Source organism: Drosophila subpulchrella, chromosome 3R, assembly GCF_014743375.2.
Source record: "Drosophila subpulchrella strain 33 F10 #4 breed RU33 chromosome 3R, RU_Dsub_v1.1 Primary Assembly, whole genome shotgun sequence".
Taxonomy (NCBI): Eukaryota; Metazoa; Arthropoda; class Insecta; order Diptera; family Drosophilidae; genus Drosophila; species Drosophila subpulchrella.
This window is the reverse complement of record NC_050609.1, coordinates 15,793,800-15,811,849: the sequence shown is the minus strand read 5'-3', so window position 1 is coordinate 15,811,849 and position 18,050 is coordinate 15,793,800. Positions and strand designations below refer to the sequence as shown.

At 42.2% G+C, this 18,050-nt stretch overlaps 3 protein-coding genes across 5 annotated transcripts in view; 1 reads left to right on the top strand and 2 right to left on the bottom strand.

The window, feature by feature from the left end:
- The first annotated feature begins 42 nt into the window (after positions 1–42).
- On the top strand, positions 43–849 carry LOC119555584 (cytochrome c oxidase subunit 5A, mitochondrial). The gene is made up of 2 exons (XM_037867062.1): positions 43–184; positions 243–849. Exon 2 carries the CDS (start codon positions 244–246, stop codon positions 691–693), a length of 450 nt encoding a protein of 149 aa, XP_037722990.1. The 5' UTR covers positions 43–184; position 243; the 3' UTR covers positions 694–849.
- Positions 850–929: 80 nt separating this feature from the next.
- LOC119555573 (kynurenine--oxoglutarate transaminase 3) lies at positions 930–3,074 on the bottom strand. Of its 3 annotated transcripts, none has more exons than XM_037867050.1 (3): positions 2,964–3,074; positions 1,835–2,374; positions 930–1,775 (listed from the first exon to the last, which is right to left on the bottom strand). In XM_037867050.1, the coding sequence occupies exons 2-3, from the start codon at positions 2,372–2,374 to the stop codon at positions 963–965; spliced, it is 1,353 nt and encodes a 450-aa protein (XP_037722978.1). In that variant the 5' UTR covers positions 2,964–3,074; the 3' UTR covers positions 930–962. The 3 variants fall into 3 exon arrangements, with proteins under 3 accessions (XP_037722978.1, XP_037722969.1, XP_037722957.1); XM_037867041.1 differs by having other exon boundaries at positions 2,913–3,003; XM_037867029.1 differs by lacking the exon at positions 2,964–3,074 and adding an exon at positions 2,461–2,612.
- A 165-nt stretch (positions 3,075–3,239) lies between these two features.
- LOC119562872 (trophoblast glycoprotein) overlaps positions 3,240–18,050 on the bottom strand; it is a 48,963-nt gene continuing 34,152 nt past the window's right edge. Inside the window, exon 4 of the mRNA XM_037875986.1 lies at positions 3,240–5,484. Within this exon, the coding sequence (XP_037731914.1) occupies positions 4,174–5,466 (1,293 nt within the window). The 5' untranslated portion in view covers positions 5,467–5,484 and the 3' untranslated portion in view covers positions 3,240–4,173. The remainder of the gene's footprint in view (positions 5,485–18,050) is intronic.

The following is an 18,050-nucleotide window of genomic DNA, read 5'->3' as shown; positions in this document are numbered from 1 at the left end:
ATACCATTTGTGTTTCTTCAAAATATACCAAATATAGGTATATATATATACCAAATCTATCTTTTGGTTTGTGGTTGCTGTCTTGGCTAGTTTGTCATACGTACGTATCCCATCCCTGGTCAGCGTTGCCACCCCCCAACTCAGATCTGTCATACCCGTGTGAAAAGTAGCAAGAACAAGAAAAGTGAGTCCGAGCTGTTACTTAACCAAATTTTCGCAATTAAATAGCATTTTTCTGGCAGCATGTTGAGCATCACGGCCCGTAACCTGGCTAGCGCTATGCGCAGCGGCCTCATCGGCAACTCGTCGCGCGTGGCCGCCGTCCGCTGCCTGCACGGCACCGAGGAATCGGCGGAGGAGTTCGACAAGCGCTACGAGAAGTACTTCAGCCGCGAGGGCATCGACGGCTGGGAGATCCGCAAGGGCATGAACGACCTGCTGGGCATGGATCTGGTGCCCAGCCCCAAGGTCATCGAGGCCGGTCTCCGTGCCACCCGTCGCGTCAACGACATCGCTTTGGCCATCAGGTGGCTGGAGGGATGCAAGGACAAGTGCGGCGACCAGAAGGCCACCCTTTATCCCTACTTGCTGGAGAAGATCACTCCCACGCTGCAGGAGCTGGGCATTCCCACCATCGAGGAGCTGGGCTACGACAAGCCCGAGCTGGCCCTGAAGTCCGTGTACGATGCCTAAGCGGAGTACTCTAGTTTAAACCCACACAAAAAATTGAGAAAACCCGATACAAACGCTACAGCGACACACTAGCTAACACATCCACTGTATGGTGCGGATGAACATGTTGTTGGATTGATAATAAATGGAGATTGGAGTAAGGCTACCACACCAGCACTAGGTTGTTTTGCCCTTTTCGCTTACGTAATGCCCAGGTTAGGGGACTGCATTCCGACAATCCCAGATAAACAAAACAATTGATAGCGAATCGTTTATTGTCCGGCCGTTGACTATTTCCATTTGGAGAGCAGCTCGGCTGCTTTGTCCAGGTTCTCCTGCTTCTTGATGAAGCAGTAGCGCACAAAGTTCTCGCCCAGAGGCTTGTTGGGCTCGCTGTAGAAGGCGCTCGGCGGGATGCCCTGCAGGCCCATGTTCTTGGTCATCCACTTGGTGAACTTGTAGTCCCGATGCTTGTCGGGCTCCGAGCTCAGATCGACCTTGTCCGTGAGCGGCGACCAGTCGGCCAGCATGAAGTAGCCGCCCTCGGGAATGGTTGGACGCATGCCTGCCTCGGACAGGAACTTGGCCATGAAGTCGCGCTTCTCCTTCAGCTCGCGCGGCAGGCTGAGGAAATAGCTTTCCGGCTGTCCCAGTCGCGCCAGTTCCACCTCAAAGCTGCGCGCCACACCCTCTTGCAGAGGCGTGGGACAGGTGTACACAGAGTTCTGGTGCACCATCTGCAGGTTGCGAATCAGCGGGGCGGGACCGTAGGCCCATCCGATCTTCCAGCCGGTCACTGAGAAGGTCTTGCCAGCGGAACCCAAAGTGATGGTGCGGTCCCACATGCCCGGCAGCGTGCAGATGCGGATATGCTCTGCTCCATCGAAGACTAGCCACTCGTACACCTCGTCCGAGACGCACAGCACGTTCCACTTGCGGCAGAGCTCGGCAATTCGTTCCAGCTCCTGCCGGTTGAAGACCTTTCCAATGGGATTGTGGGGTGTGTTCAGTATAATCATCTTGGTTTTGGAGTTGAAAAGACTCTCAAATTCGGCATCGTCCAGCACCCAGTCCGCCGAGCTAATGGGACCTTCTGTCTTGCGCTAAAATATGAGCGTTTAAGTACAGGATCTAGTTTTTGTTTTTCCATAAGGTTACCAACCAACTTCAGGGGAATAAAACGTGGCACACCGCCTGCCATCTTGACCATGGGTTCGTAGCAGTCGAAGAAGGGTTCAATGATAATGACCTCATCGCCCACATCCACATGACCCATGATGGTGGAGTAGAGAGCCTCGTAGGCGCCGGAGGTTATGAGGATGTCGCTGAGGGGATTCAGCTGCTGGCCGACAAGACCGCTGTACAACTTGGAGAGTGCATTGACCAGGCGAACGTGGCCATAGCCGCGAGTGTACTGATGCAGGAGGGGATTCTCGTCCTTGGCAATGTCTGCCAGCGAGTGGGTCACATACTCGGGGGCAGCATCATCGGGAAAACCCTGACCCAAGTTCAAGGGCTTGTACTGCATGGCCAGGGCAATGTACTCGTTCCAAACACTGGGCGTGCTGCCCTGCAATCGCTGGGGAAGATCGAATTTCTCCATCTTGCTGGCGGTTTGGTGGTGACGAAGGACTTGCAACTGGAACTGATCCCGGAGGCTTCTCTTGGCGGCGGCGAGGGTTAAGCGGCAGCTGCGGAGCATCTGTAAGAAGGTGACTTTAGTAACTGACTGAAAATGATCCCTTATCACCGCGTGTTTGGATTGTTTATTGTGCGATAAGCACGCACTTTGCCTGTCTGTCTCGCGCTTTGGTATGATCTTAAGTGTTACAATAAAATATCACTGGTTAAATGCAATTCCTGGTCTTAAATGCTGGAGCCCTGCAATGCGCGGTGACGTTGCATAATGGCACTGAATTGTGATTAGACTAGCGGAATATCTATATGCGATACGATTTTGTTTAAAGCGCTCACGCACACTTGCACAAAGTAATATGCAAACAAACAAATACGTGGAGAGTTTATAATGCAAAATCTTAATGGAACTGATATTCACCCAGAAACAGCTGCAATAAATAAGAACATTGCCAAGTGTTTGTTGGAAGTACAAAAGGTCTTCCAATTTTAATTAACTGATAAGTTTTCGAAGGGAACTTAATTCCCATTGTGACCTTGACCCCCAAACACATTATTAGATATTTCAGAGTATACTCTAAATTTAGACTATTTTAAATATTTACTACAACTTCCAAAACACCTTGGTTTTTAGCAACAAAACACAACAAACTCACAAAATAAACAATAAATAGATAATTATTTTATAGGGCGGGAAAACAACTGTTGCCTGCTGTTATCGACATCGGAAACCAGGGCTGGCACCAAGAGTCACGCACGAATGTATCGATATCGATTATGACTAGTTTGGCAATAGCTATCGAAATTCAAATTCAAAATTTATAACCACCAAATTTTTTTTCTCAAATTTACTATATTTTGAAAAACTTATCACTTAAATAGTTATGATCCAATGTCTTCCCCCACTTTCCAAAAAGAATAACACATCCTCCTCCATTTTTCAAAAGTTTATTTATAAAAAATGCTTGTTAATGGTAGTTAATGAAGGATGAAATCATCGTATAGCTAGTATAATTGACAAATTAATTGATTAATAACATAGTAAGCATCGAAACATTTTACATATCGTTAAGTGTAGAATTATCTGTTATGCTATAAAAAGAATTAAAGTTTGTTTTTGACCAATTTCGATTTCAAATGTTCGATCTGCAGAGTTTCAACAAAGTAAAGCTACTAAACTTAAATCACAGATAACACTAAAGTGTTTGTTACGATATATGCATGTATATATATGTGTCTGTTTCTATATATATATATGTCACTATATATGTGTGGTCAAATCGGTTGTTACAGGCCCGCTTTGCCTTCTCCTCTCGTACGATTCCTTTGTGTGGAACTCATAGAAAGCATAACTGACTTAAGGTTAAGTTAGAAAACCGCTAAAACTAACGAAATTGTGTGTTGTCTGTGTTATGTGGTTGTGTTGCAGTAATTCTTGTGGCCACATTTCATCCGCTGTTAAATGCAACAATTGGCTTAAGTACTACGAAACAAGAGGCTGGAGTCCTGATTTCGGGTTAGGACTTTAATATGATCCAATTGTTTCCTCAACTGTATCCTCTTACCCTTCCGCTGTGAATGGCACACGTTTTGCGTAACGCGAATGGCAAAAATCTGAAAACTGAGGATATAAGCCCGGTTATATATTTATCCTATGCGAATTTTAAAATCCCTTTGAAGCTGCTGATTAAGAAAATGCATTTTCAAATTAAGGAGTCTAATTGAAATAGCAGGAACTCGTATGGGTGTTAACGAATTTTGTGAATGGCATTTTGATTGGATTTGAATGTGAAAACCGGGCTTTATTCCTCCCCCTTCTATGTACTTTTGTGTTGATCCTGTGGGTGAAGTACTAAGATGATTCTCCTAAACATGCACCTCCGGGCAGTCCTCGTCCTTGATCGATGTGTACTGCACCTTCTTGGCCACGTTGTCGAACACCGGCGTTATCATGTACTTCAACTTGTCCCGACTGACGTAGACCAGGGCCACCAGGAGTCCCAGCAGGATCATGCTGAGCACGATCAGCAGGAAGATCAGAGTGGCCGTGTGTCCGCTGATGTGGGCCTCCGATTGGATGGACGCCGCCTCCGCACCGCCATAGCGCTGCTCCTCCTCGGCGGTGTTCAGGATCGTGGCAGCGGCGGCCATGGCATCCGCACACTGACCCATGTCCATCTGCAGCAGGTGGGCGGCCGACTTGCCCGACGTGTGGGTGCACGTCAGGCTGTCCTTGTTGCGCACCGTCACCTGGGTGCTGGGTATCCACGTGCGGAACGGAGCGATGCGGCAGTCGCACACAAAGGGATTGAGATTGAAGTCCACAATCAGATTGGCCGTGCGATTGGGACGCTCCTCCAGTTCGTTTAGCACCCTTAAATCCGTGGGCTTCACAAAGGTGAACTTATTGCGCTCCAGATCGAGGAAGCGCAGATTGTTCAGGCAGCGCACCTCGAAGTTAAGGTCACTCAGGCCATTATCCCCAAGGTGAAGGTCACGCAGCGAGGGCAGATCACAGAAGACATTGCGATCCTTGAAGTGCGTGATCTCGTTCTGCTCCAGATGGAGCTTCTGCAGCTTCACCAGCTGGCTGTTGACGAAGATGTCGTGCAGATCCTCGCTCAGCTGCGGCGAGCTGTTGTCCTCAAAGGCATCCGTTAGATGCAGACTCTGTAGGTTGATAAAATTCGAGAAGACACGCGGATGATGATGGTTGACCTCGTCCTCGAACCGTGAGATACTCAAATTGTTGTGGTTCAGGATCAGGCGCTCCACGCGCGGCACATGATGGTAGCTCTTGCCGCGTATCTCGCGGATGTGATTGCTGCTCATGTCCACGATGCGCAGCTGCTTGTAGTTGTTGATGCTCCCGAAGACGTTCCACGGCAGCTCGGTGATCCGGTTGCCCGTGAAGATCAGCACCTCCACCTGGTCGGGCATGAACTCCAGCACACTGGTGTTCACCAGTCCCGCATTCGTGCAGTTCACCACATACTGAGTTTCACTCTCGTACAACTCGTTGCCGCAGCTGCACGCCGCCGGGAATTTGGGTCCACAGCTGGACGAACTCTCGCCCAGGACTCCTCCGGCTCCAATCGTCAAGGTGATGGTAACGATGACCACGAGCAAGACCAGTCTCTTTAGTTCGGTGGGTGGCATGATTATGGTTAGGGATTCCTGTAAGTAATACAAGAAGGGAGACAACATTATTAAATCAGTATCTTTTAGATATAACATCATATATTTTAGGTTGTAAAGCTAATATACATATTAATATTTTTTTAATGGAAGGTGTTCTTTTTATTGCCCTAGTAACTTGTGTTACCAGGAAATCTGACTGGAAATACAACCAGATAAATTGGTAATGAGAAAAACGAAGATCGAATGGAAATTCGGCTTCTCACTTATTTGAGAAGGAATGTTCTTGAAAAAACTACGAAAGAGCTCTCTTTTTTTTTAAGTTGAAGAGATTTGAAATTGACTTAAAAACAGTCTTGATTTTGATTTTTAACTAGAAATTAAAATCGAATTTGTATTTTGAAACGATTTTTCGAATTTCATGTCGATTTTGAGATTTTAAGATTAAATAAATCTTGGTCCACATCAAAAATCGATAGGAAGGATACCTTTCGTGCGCAAAAGTCAAAAATATCATGTATTGATTCTAAGAAATATATCTTTGCCCCATTTTTGGTGCTGTGTGAAATGGCAAGATGGTTTATTGGCTGATAATGCATTTTAGAGTGTTTCACAAGGATCAGAAAGCCACGAAATTTGCTTAGTTGCCTGACTAGCCGAACCGACAGCTTGTTTATGCGCCACAAGTTGCAGATTTATGTGCCTTTGAAAACCGGAGCATCGTGCCTCACCTCAGAGGAGGAGGGGGTATCTCCCGCCGCCCCTGCTTTCTGCGCCCATCTCAATCGACGGCCCACGCGGCGTATGGGTAATTTCTGTTTAGTGGCAAACTTTTCGGCGTCGGTGGCAGAACAACAGATGCCTGAAGGGCACTCCGGTGAGCTGTGGCATCCATCCAACCGCAGCAGGAGCAGATTCCGGAGGAGCAGCCGTAAACCTGATTATTTTTCCGCTTTTATTGCTATTTGTTTAGTGTGTGTGTGTGTGGGGGGTTTATGAGTGAGAGTTTATGGAAGACCAAGTAAAATATTTAAGCCTGAGAAGGAAACACTTAGATGAAACACCAAACCGAATTTTAATTTTAGCAATATGTATGCTTTCACTTCGGCGGGTTAGTAAAAAAATAATTGAAGCTTAAAGTGAAATTGGTCTATCACGAACAGAGACACCATTAAATATTTTACTCCAGATACCCAAATAGGTCCATCAGAAACAGAGAAGTCATTAATGGGTCTACTCTTAATGCCTATAAATTAAATGACTGAAAACCACAGAGAATTTATGGGAAAACAATAAAGTGTATGGATTCAACCACTGTAACAATATGCATAGAGTACTTTTTTGTGAAACCAATTAGTTGGGTGCACTACACAAAATATTCTATTGGGTCAAAATTACCAATATAATAGTTGAAGAATTGTCAGTCCTACCAACGACTTACTTTTTAATAGTGGTTTTACTATTAAACAGTAACCAATGCAAATACACAGCACCAAAACGTAACTTTTTTTATAGTTACGTAACTATCTGTATTGGTAACTTTTACCCACAACTTTTTTGTGTGTACTATTTAAGTTTTTGCCTAAATTGAAGCTGATTGTTGGGAAAAGCTGATGGCTAGTTAGACCCCAAGGATCTGAAAAGCATCCCCCTTTCAAGCGAAACAGAATCGACAAAATGAAGCCCCTATCCCGGAATATCCTGAATGGGATCACTGCGTCCATTAATTTCCTTGTCGAGAGGGTGCTCTCAATTGGATGTTGCTGCTGTTCAAAGCGGGCGTTTGACCAAGGGTCACTCGATGCTAATGAGCGCATCAAATTCCTGCCTGGGAAAATTGAAAACTAACTGCGTTTTAATGGGCCCAGCAGGGTGCCGCTTCTGGAGGCCACTCAATTATCTCTGGACTGCCAATTATGTTGCTGTTTTCCCAGAGTGGATTTATGATAACTAAGCGTATGTAAATGAAATTTACAAATTTTCAAATATTTATACACCACAAATCGGAAATATTTACCAATTAGTGGAGAGATAAGTGGAATTGGTTGAGAATTTTGTAAATGTTTAGATTTTCCAACACCAGAATTTTCACCCACAAACGTTTGTTTCACTTTGTAGGCAAGGTAAAAAAATATAAAAGGGCCCAAACAAAGAAGAAAAGCTGCACTGCACTTGAAGCTTCCGTTGAAAGTAAACGCTGTTTGTATGTACATGTATACATATGTGTGAGTCACTTCCGGTTTGTCGGACTAACAAGCAGCCACACTTTTCACCCCCCTTGCCCCCCGCCGTTTTACTTTAATTTCAACTTTTATGTCTTTGTTGTTGTTTGCTTTGTGTGTTTACTGTTGCAATAACACACACCTACCCACCTTCAAGACCCCACCCCCTTTGCCAGCCCCCCTTTCTCCACCGCCCCTGGCCATTCCACTGCAATAATAAGGCAAACAAACAGCATTTGTTCCTTCTTTACTGCACTCGCTTCGTTTCTCGCTGGAATTTATGCATGCGCGTAAAATAATAATAATACAGAAAAGAAACAGCAACAACTACAGAAACAACAGCAGTGGCATAATATGTATGTAACAAGCGCCAGGAAAATAATAATGGTGAACATTTTGTTGTGTCTTTATACCCTCGCGAAAGGTATAATTCACTTAAATGGAACCGTTTGAAGGGACAAAAGGGCAGTATATCGGAAAAGGTATTTCTACTTTGAAAGGCGGTCGAGCCAAGGTATATATTTATTACCCATAACAATCTCATATTATGTGCTGTTATAAGATATAATACTTTACTCAGACTTTCATACTTTTTTTTGAGGTGATTACAATATATATAAATATTTCTAAAACCCATTTTAATTGTTTATGTGATATAGTGATGTTTAATATTAGTTTTATAAAATCATTTGTAAGAAACATATGTTTTTTTTCTTGAGAACATATTTATATTGCGGACAGATAATCATTATTTCTTATTTTTTAATTAAAAATACATTTAGTTACAATAGTCGGAAAACCCAATTTAGTATACCATTTGGTTACTATTTAGATAACCTTTCGAATCTCCCACGATCATTAAATTGAAATAATCATATATTAATTACAATCGGACAGAACTGGAAACATTATATAATGAAATATATATTTTCCTAAGCTATCCATCTATCATCCATTCCGTACATATGTATATATTAGCTATTCCTTTTGATATACTAAAATCCGTAAAGGTATTTCAGGATTCGGTTCCCAAGCAAACGTACCCCCCTGTTTGTTAATATTTTTTCACGTTTTTTACGTGCTTTTCCCTTGCATGACTCCTCCCGCTCTAATTCCCCCTCTGTCCCCCTCGTCTTTTAATTCGTTAGTGGTGAAGTGCCAGGCACTTGGCAGTTGCAATACAAAGAAGGAGCAGGTGGAGCAGGTGAGTATGGGGTAGTGGAATTAAAGGTGGTCCCCCAATTTGTAATGCACGATGAGAGCGAGCTTTGGACTCCTGTGTGTGCGTGCATATGTGTGGCCGACTTTGTGTGTTTGCGTGGTTACGATTGTGTGGTCTAATTAGAGCATAACTGTATGGTATGGTACATGGTATACGATGAGATATGGCGGGGTGGTGTCACTAGATCCCAGAGGAAAGTCACTTCCACACCCGAATTCAGCTTATGCCAACTAATGACAGCCAATTTGGTTCGCTTTCGACTATCGCCGCCATTTTCCCTATCAACATCATTTGACATTTGCTAAAAACAAATTGGGATGTTTGCAATTTCCGCTTTGGGTTGCCTTTTATCGCGATTTTGTATCTTGTATCTTGTTCATGAAACTTAATTTAAGCACACAGACTTTGTACTAAGTTTTAATATAAGAACGTGAAAATATTTAAATTAATATATAGTAATGAAAAACAGTCTAAGATTTTTGTTAACTAACATTTTTATTACGTTTGAAAACCAAGATTAAAAACAATCCAACATAAACAAGGAAGAACGCTATAGTCGAGTACCTCGACTATCAGATACCCGTTACTCAGCTAAAGGGACCAAAGGTAAATGGAGATATGCAAGCAGCAAAGCGAGATTTAAATGCGCCACCTACCGGCGGAAGACAGATTTAAGCATTGTAGGCGTTAGGGTAGGCGTGGCAAATTTTTTTTTGGATCAATCGATAGGTATTGACGAGACCAATACACTTCAGTTAAAATTTTTTATCTAGCATAAAAATTTTGAGTGCCACAGGCTTGGGCGGTTTGTGGGCGGTAGAGTGGGCGTGGCATATTCGCATAACAAACCTGCGCTGCGTACAAAGCTACGGAATCTAAATCTGAAATCCCAATACTCTATCTTTGATAGTTTCCGAGATATCCGCGTTCATATTTACGGTTTTTTGAAGTTTGTGGGCGGTTTGTGGGCGTCCAAGTGGGCGTGGCAAACTTTTTTTTGGGTCAATCGATAGGTATTGCTAAGAACAATTCATTTCAGTTTAAATTTTTACTCTAGCATCAAAACTGTAGAAGCCACAGTTTTGGGCGGTTTGTGGGCGTTAGAGTGGGCGTGGCACTCTACTGAAACAAACTTGCGCTGCGTAAGAAGCTCAGGAATCTGCTCGCCAAATCTCAATAGCCTAGCTCTCATAGTTTCCAAGATCTCAGCGTTCATCCGGACAGACAGACGGACAGACGGACAGACGGACAGACGGACAGACGGACAGACGGACAGACGGACAGACGGACAGACGGACAGACGGACATGGCTAGATCGACTCGGCTAGTGATCCTGATCAAGAATATATATACTTTATGGGGTCGGAAACGCTTCCTTCTGCCTGTTACATACTTTCCGACGAATCTAGTATACCCTTTTACTCTACGAGTAACGGGTATAAAAATTGATATAATATAGTAACTTAACCGTTACCAACGAGCTTAATTACTGCAGGTCTTGTCTTAAGTTTCCCAACGTTTTGCTAAAGCTCTCCTCATTAAATAATCCTCCCCCCCCGCAGTTCAGGATGCCTTTAAAATTGTTGAGCAGATGTCTCCATTATCGCAGCTCTCCTCAATCGGATGCTGTGGCCAAGGCTCTTAACGTTTTTCGCACTGAAAGGCGATGCCACGCCCCCACTTTTGGGGATGGGGGATGGGATGGGATGTCCTTGGGAGTTTCGCCAGTCAAATTTCATTGTTGGCAAAACTCGTTGCATACTTTCGGGCAACACTTGCGAATGAAAAGCTCTTCAGAGTGAATTTCGCAGCTGCAACTCGCATCCAACTGGGTAAATGGGTGAAAGTAGGGGGAGGAGCTGGGAGGAGCAGGAGGATCAGGAGCCGGAGGAGGAGGAGATCTAGGTGCCGGTGAAGTGCTGCTCGCCTCGCTGTGCCAACTGCATTACGGAAATCCTAATGCGGCCAACAAGCGTTTAATGTCCTGCCCGGCAGTCATTAAGCGGGAGTGAGAAATGTTGAAATGTTTAAAAGCTTTTCGCCAACTCCGGCTTTAGGTCCTCCTCCACTGCCAGCAGCCAAAAATGGCCAACTTACTGTTCTTGGGCTGGCAATAAATTCCAGCGGGCTGCCCTGCAGTTTTTAAGTAGGCAACGTGGCCTCCAGTGAGAAAACACTAATCTAACATCAAGTATATCGAGGCGTAGCTGCAATAAACTTCAGTGAACTTGGTGAAATTATTCGAAGAGTTTTTTCTGTAGTGAAAAATGGGTTTCAAACTTTATATCCATAAATCGTTTAAGAAAGTTCAGATTTTGCCAAGGCAAAAAGCAAGTACTAATGGTCCCCTAGGTGGAGTGAGACTATAAGCTTATTATGGTAGTTTTGAAAAAATATTTATCAAATATAATTAGTTCTCAAATAATATTAATTTACTATAGTAAACACTATAGTCTCACTTGCGTGGATGTCGCTGTGCATTGACTCTCAATCTCGAGTGGTAAGCTTTATATATATAGATGGTAAACTGGTAAATTAAAGCTGTAAACTGTTAAAATCTGTGCTGATTTCTACCTTCTGATCCGTCTTATTTTCCCCAGTGTGTAGCTGAGTTACGGCAGGAACTGTTTTTTCATCTTGCCAGCTTTGTTCAGGGTTGTTTATGCCCTCATTGACTGCCCGCGGAGCCGAGACGCGAGTAAGTAGGCAACACTTGTCGGGGAATCTACCCTTGGCCAGGCCATCCTAGGTCCTTAAACACATATATATAGCTCCCCCCCCATTTTGGCCATGTTCATTGTCAACCTGCTGGCGGTTGCTCAGATGCTAGAGCTGCTGGCTTTTGAGGACCGCGCTCCCATTGCCAATGCAATTAAACGCGACTGCAGTCCCGGCATGGTTTACTATCCTGCCCTGGCAGCCGGGACTGCATGAAACTCAATTAGGAAAGTTCACCAGGAGCTGCAGAATGGTATGGGGGTTATGCAATGGCGGAGGATGGAGGTTGGCGGAGCAAGGAGTCCTGCCACAATATGAAATTGGTGCACGTTGGCTTCATAATTTCATTATGAGTGGCGCGGTGCGAAGTGCAAAAAATACGAGTCTGACAGAATACAGAAGCCACAATGGCAGGCAGCTCGAAAAGGGGCGTGGCAGGACCACCTCACAGGACCCCCGCCCCTCATCGCGTCTTGGTCAAAGCCTTCGCATCCGCTTGGACTATGTAATTAGCAGACAGCTAATTGCACTTCAATGGCCAAGTAAGTGGAGCTGCCTCCTCTGCCTTCTTTGGTAGCTGGAAAGTCTGCAAAGTTTTTCACACGCCAAACGGGAAAACTGTGGGGGGGGGGGGGGGGGGAGAATGTGAAAGTTGGCCAAGAGTGTGAATTGTGGCTTTGTGGTCTTTTAAAGACACACTCTCGCACCACCAGGCAAAATGGCAATATGGCAGAGGGGCAGGGTGCTTGGAACCACCTCCAGGTTTATGATGTGGTTAACCAGTCGGGGGGCGGGCGGTGAGGGGGCGTGGCAAGGAAAGGTCATTAGGTGAGTGGGTTCAATGGTGGGAAAGCAAGGGAGAGCAAGGGGATAATGGCATAAACCTGCGGCAAGCACGTGTTTTGCAAGCTGCCTTAAGTTAATTTCAGGGAAGTTTCATTTCCTACTTAAGGTGTATTCTTTTGTAATAGTTTTTACTTGTCTTAAATACACCAAAGGGTTCCCTGCTTAATATTATGTCAGGATAATAAACCTAGTTGAGTATCAATTGAAAAATCAGTTATTCCTAAGGCCAACTTAAACTCTTTAGAAGATTTTCATGATTTCCCAAAGGGTTCCCTGCTAAATTTTATGTCAGGATTGAAAATTCATTTTCATTTGAAAAATCATTTATTCCTAAGGCCAACTTAAACTCTTTTGAAGATTTTCTTGATTTCGATTTAAGCATTTCTGGCCTAGCTTTAAAACGTAAATCCCATTCAAATTGGTAATTGGAATTAAACGCAAAAACGAGATACACAAGCACACACTTCTTCATCCAACGAACACATCGATAGAGATGCAGAGGCAAAAATACCCGAAACACGTTGCCAACACTTGGCCAAGTGCATATAACCAGGCAGAAAATTGCACGTGTTGCCAACAAGAGCTACATACAGCCGGAACAACAACAACAGCAACTACAACCACTATGACAACAAAAATGCAAGCGGCATTTGCAATCCGTTTTCGAACAGCATTTATCGCAACAGCAGAACCCCGAACCCTTTATCGCCCCCTAACAAGGATTCCTGTCAAAAATCCATCGATTGCTGAAGGGAAGCAGGAGTACACTTAGAAAAGGGAATAAAACCTAACATAAGCCCTTGAAAATTATAAATTTTATTGGAAAAAAATGCAATGGAATTAAATATTGTTTAAAAAAGGTAGATGAAATGAGGACAGCATATGTATTTATAGATGAAAAGTGTCAGGACTGAATATCATATACATTTTAACTAATATAATCAGTATAAATTAAAAAAAAAAACACTCAAACATTGGCAAACTCATTAATCCAAAATAAAAAAAAGAAATTTAATAGGGAAATACAATTTTTGAAGTTCTGTATGAATGTTTATTGTAACATTCTATGTTCCATAACCATTTTTCTATATCAAGAGTATATTTGTAAATTAAATGGTATCTTAGCTCCAAAATAATATTTTACTAGGATATTTTGTCAAATGGAGAAAAAGTTTTTTAGAGATTTTGAAAAGGCTAGTGGCAAATTTTGTTTTAAGTGGATAGAGGGAATGTAGGTAGATAGAAAGAATGGGCCAGGCGACAATTACGAATTGCAGGGCTTGGCCAGAAATACCCCCCCCCCACCTCCCTTTTGTTTTGCAAATTTATGCAGGCAAAGTCGCGGGCAAGTCGCGCTCGAAACGCGTCTAAAACGCGCCCAACTCGCACGACACTTACAAATTGCATTAAAAGCGGTCGCATTGGAATCGCAAAGCGCCTACCCACTGCCACGCCCCTTTTCCAGCCCCCCTTTGGCTATGACGTATTTGTTTTCCCATTTGTGTTTTTCGCTTGTTTTGTTTTTCCCTCTATTTTTTCTCAGCCGTTTTGCGACAAAGTTTTCGTTTGCATATTTTTTGGGGCTGGTTTTTGTAGTTTTGGTTTTTTGTTTGTCAACTGGAGGAGTGGCACAAAAACCTCAGCGGGTAGTGCAAAGCACTGAATTCATAACACTTTTTGTTCGACTTATTTCCTGGGACTCAAAGGGCTTTGACTTTTCAAACGATGTGAATATGTGTTTAATGCTTACATTTATATCCTGGCAATAAAAGGCAAATAGTGTTTACAGGCAAGTGCAATAATAAACACGATAAATTGATGCTCAAGGGCTGTTTATAAAAGAGAAATTGAAACTGGTTAGCTTATACAAACCAATTTAAGTTATAAGCTGAGGAAAATAAATATGATTGTTGTTCGGAACTATCTTTAAGATACATATATACAAGTCTTTCTTCAATAACACCACAACTTGTTCATAATAAATTAATTAGAGAAATTGCGAGAGATGAATTTTGGCATTCAAAATGGCTAGTAACTAAGGAAATATTAATACACCAAATCGAATTAAATTTTGACAGGTGTTAATTAGCAAATAAAAATAAATAAACCATGAATATTCTTGGAAATGAATAAATTAAGTCTCCATTTATGTACGAAATATTTGCGGTCGAAAGCTTAATCTAAATCAAAATAGCAAATATTTTGATTTAATATTAACGAGCTTGGATTTTGGCTGTGCGATGGCAAACCATTTATTTTCGTTGCTTAAATTCTCGAATTTATTCTCGAGATTTATGCAGCCACTGAAATAATGTGCCTTAATCACTTCTAAGTACGTTTTTGTGGTTGCATCAACTTCATGTTTTTCACTTTCCACTTAACACGAGCAAGTTGCTTTTGTTTTCGCTTTCCGCTTTCACTTTTGGGATCAATCCAATTTGTGAAACACTTTTCGCGTAAACAAAACCGCGAATAAAGCTGCAAGGCACACGCTTTGCTTCATTGAATCTGTCCCTTCCAATTTTCCACCCCTCCCCCGCCCCCTTCTGACCATCCCTTTCAATGGAAAACTTTTCAACGCGTTCTTTGTCCCGTTTTCCTCGCTTTTTGGTCGATCAACTTTATGTTGTGGCCCAAACTGAAACAGCAGAGAAAAAAAACCTAAAAATGTATAAACGTTTTTTCGGGCATGAAGGCGGGGAATTTGTGACATCGAGTTTGGCTTTTCAATTCAATATTTTCGATTTCATCGTTGACGGGAAATGTGTTTCGTTATTTTTCCTATACTTTTTTTTTTGTATTTGCCATTCCCTTAGAGTTGGCCAACAATTTGGTGGCATAAAAACAGCGAATGAATGAATTTAAATAAACGCAGGCTCGACCAAAAGCTAAAGCTTTTCTCCTAGGGCTCGCAATGTTTTGCATTGGAAATTCTATGGGAGTTGGGGAAATGTAAATCTACTAAATTTGTATTTTTTTCTTTCCTTATTCCGCCCCCCTTCAGTTTTTTGCCAGCTTTCTTTGCCGCTGTTTTTGTTGCTCAACTTTTTATTGGCCTGGCTTTTGACTTGGACTCTTGGCGTTTTGGGGCTGGATGGTGGGGGTGGTGGGTGGTATAAAGTATGGCAGGGGGTGGGGGGTGCATGCAGACAGGGCCAAGCTGTTTGTTTCCAATTAGACTCGCCGGGCGCCATGGCAGCGCCGAGGGGCCGTATGATAATTGGATTGCCATGCATGGAGGACACACCCATGTCCTTTTCTACACAGCACAAAAAGTCGCAGTTCACAATTAACTTAACAACAAGTTTAATTTTTATTACAAACGGAAACTTTTTTAATCCACACCAAAAGATTTGCCATTTTAGACACCAAGTTTGGTAAAAGTTGATTAAATGTAGAATGTATGTATAAACTTATTTGTATAAGTATTCGGTGTACTGAGAGAAATAAATTGGTAGAAGAAAAACAGACAGTAAAAAAATGTAATCTTTAGTTTGCTTCTAAATAATGAGATATTAACTACAACTAATTATTTAATATAAGTTTAAACATTTTAATTTTAAAATAATTGAGGCTATAAATTATAAGCAAAAGTTAAACGTTCGAAAGAGGAAGTTTTCAAATATTATATAGCCCTAAACATTATACATATATTCATTTTGAAAAGTAAAGGATCTTATTAATATTTTATGGATTATCCTTTTTTTACGATTCAGAAAATTGTAATTTAAAAGTGTTTTAATAGAAAAAAGTAAATCGGAAAAATCAAGTATCTTAATATCTTAATAAATCAAGTTTATCTTAATACCAAATACCCCTTATTTTTTCGCAGTGCAGAAGACAGAGGTAGAAAGATAGAGCTGTACACGGCTGCTTGCTTCCTGTTTTTCTGCTTCTCGGTTCTACACTCTCCTTTCTCCTTTCTCCGTTGTCCTTTCTCCACTCTCCGTTTACCGTTGGCTGTTTGCTGTTTGCCTTGTGCTTTAACAGATAAATGGACAGCCCCGTGAGGCGGCAGACAGAGATGGCAAATCAACAGCAGCGGCACGAACAACAGCAACAAGCGCCCGGAGCGGGGGAGCGGAGGAGCAAGGGAGACAGGAGAACAGCCGGCAGCAAGAGGCAGACAACAAAGAAGCGTCAACAGTTGACAAGTGGCCAGCAAGGAGTGGCCAAAAGGGGTTGCACGGAGGGGGGAGGGGGTGCGAAAGGGGTAGCAACTCAGCGAAGAGCTACAAAAACTGTAGCACGCTTTCGAGAGCAGCGGAAAGTGGGCAGCGAGCGGTGCAGATGAGTGGGGGCTATAAATAGTTGCAGGCGCCTTGGGATCGAAAACTATGCCAAAGGGTGCGGGGGAAGAGGTGGAAGGGGGGGGGAAACAAAAGGTTAGACCCGGGGTGAAGGGGTCAGCGTTTAGGCTCAACAGTTGGTCGAGATGCACAGGGGCAGGAAAAACGAGGAACTATAAACAATATTCTCTATTTCCTGATAAAAATGGAACATAAAACGGTTTATCTTACCTGAAATATTATTTTAATACGACAGTTTCTTAAATGCCAAATATTTTAACTTTGATGTATAAATATGAAATACATATTAACTAAAATTTTCTACATTATTCAAATATTTTAAAATAAAATCAATTAATATAATATATTTTGTAATGAATATTACATTTTTGTATTTAATTCAAATATGTAATGTAATTTTCGTATTATAATTTTAGTGAATAAATACTTTTAAAATATAATAAATACACAGAAAAAATTCTGATGTTCTCATCTGAGTTGAAAATGTTCTTAAAAATAGAACGACATTTTTAAGTTGAACATGTTTTTATTTTGCTCGAATCAAGTTGAATTGGCGGTATTTAAGTACATTTTATGTACAAATAAACTATTAGTTCAGTCCCTAGTGTATACTTATCAAAAAGTTGTTAAATAAACTCAATTTAACTTTTCTCTCCTCACCATTTCGTTCTTATATTGATACCAAAATGTACTTATACGGTTTTTAAGGACGAATGTTCTCAATTCAAGAACAATGTTCTTATATAGTTTTCTCTGTGTAGTTATTATTAGCTATATATATTTTTTTGGTTTCATCTTGAACATTTTGAGTGCTGTAATTGACTTTTTTTAGTGTTATTCACCATAACCTTGATCAGAGGAATTGGAACCTTTATGAACATCCTTTCTCACCAACATGGTTTATTATCAAAAGTACATATACAGTGTTATGTGGGAAAAGCTGGTATCTCTGTTGCACTAATGGAATATACCCGCAAGCTCAAAGAGTAGGGTGTACAAAACCAAAACGGAAGCCAGCTTAGCCATAGCGACAAGGTAATTTTGCTCAGGGCCGTGGAGCAGACTCAACAAATGGCCGAAAGGCTGGTGCATTGTTGCGGTAAAATCAACACGATTTTTAGCCACACATGCAGGCCGGCAGACAGTGCGTATGTGGAATATGACCAACATGGCGTATGAAGGATATCAACGCCGTTGTTGACTTACATTGTTCGTGGCATCACTGTGGTTAGATTGCAAACAAAGCATCGTGATTTTTCTGAAAATCCACCCTGATTTTTTCCACAT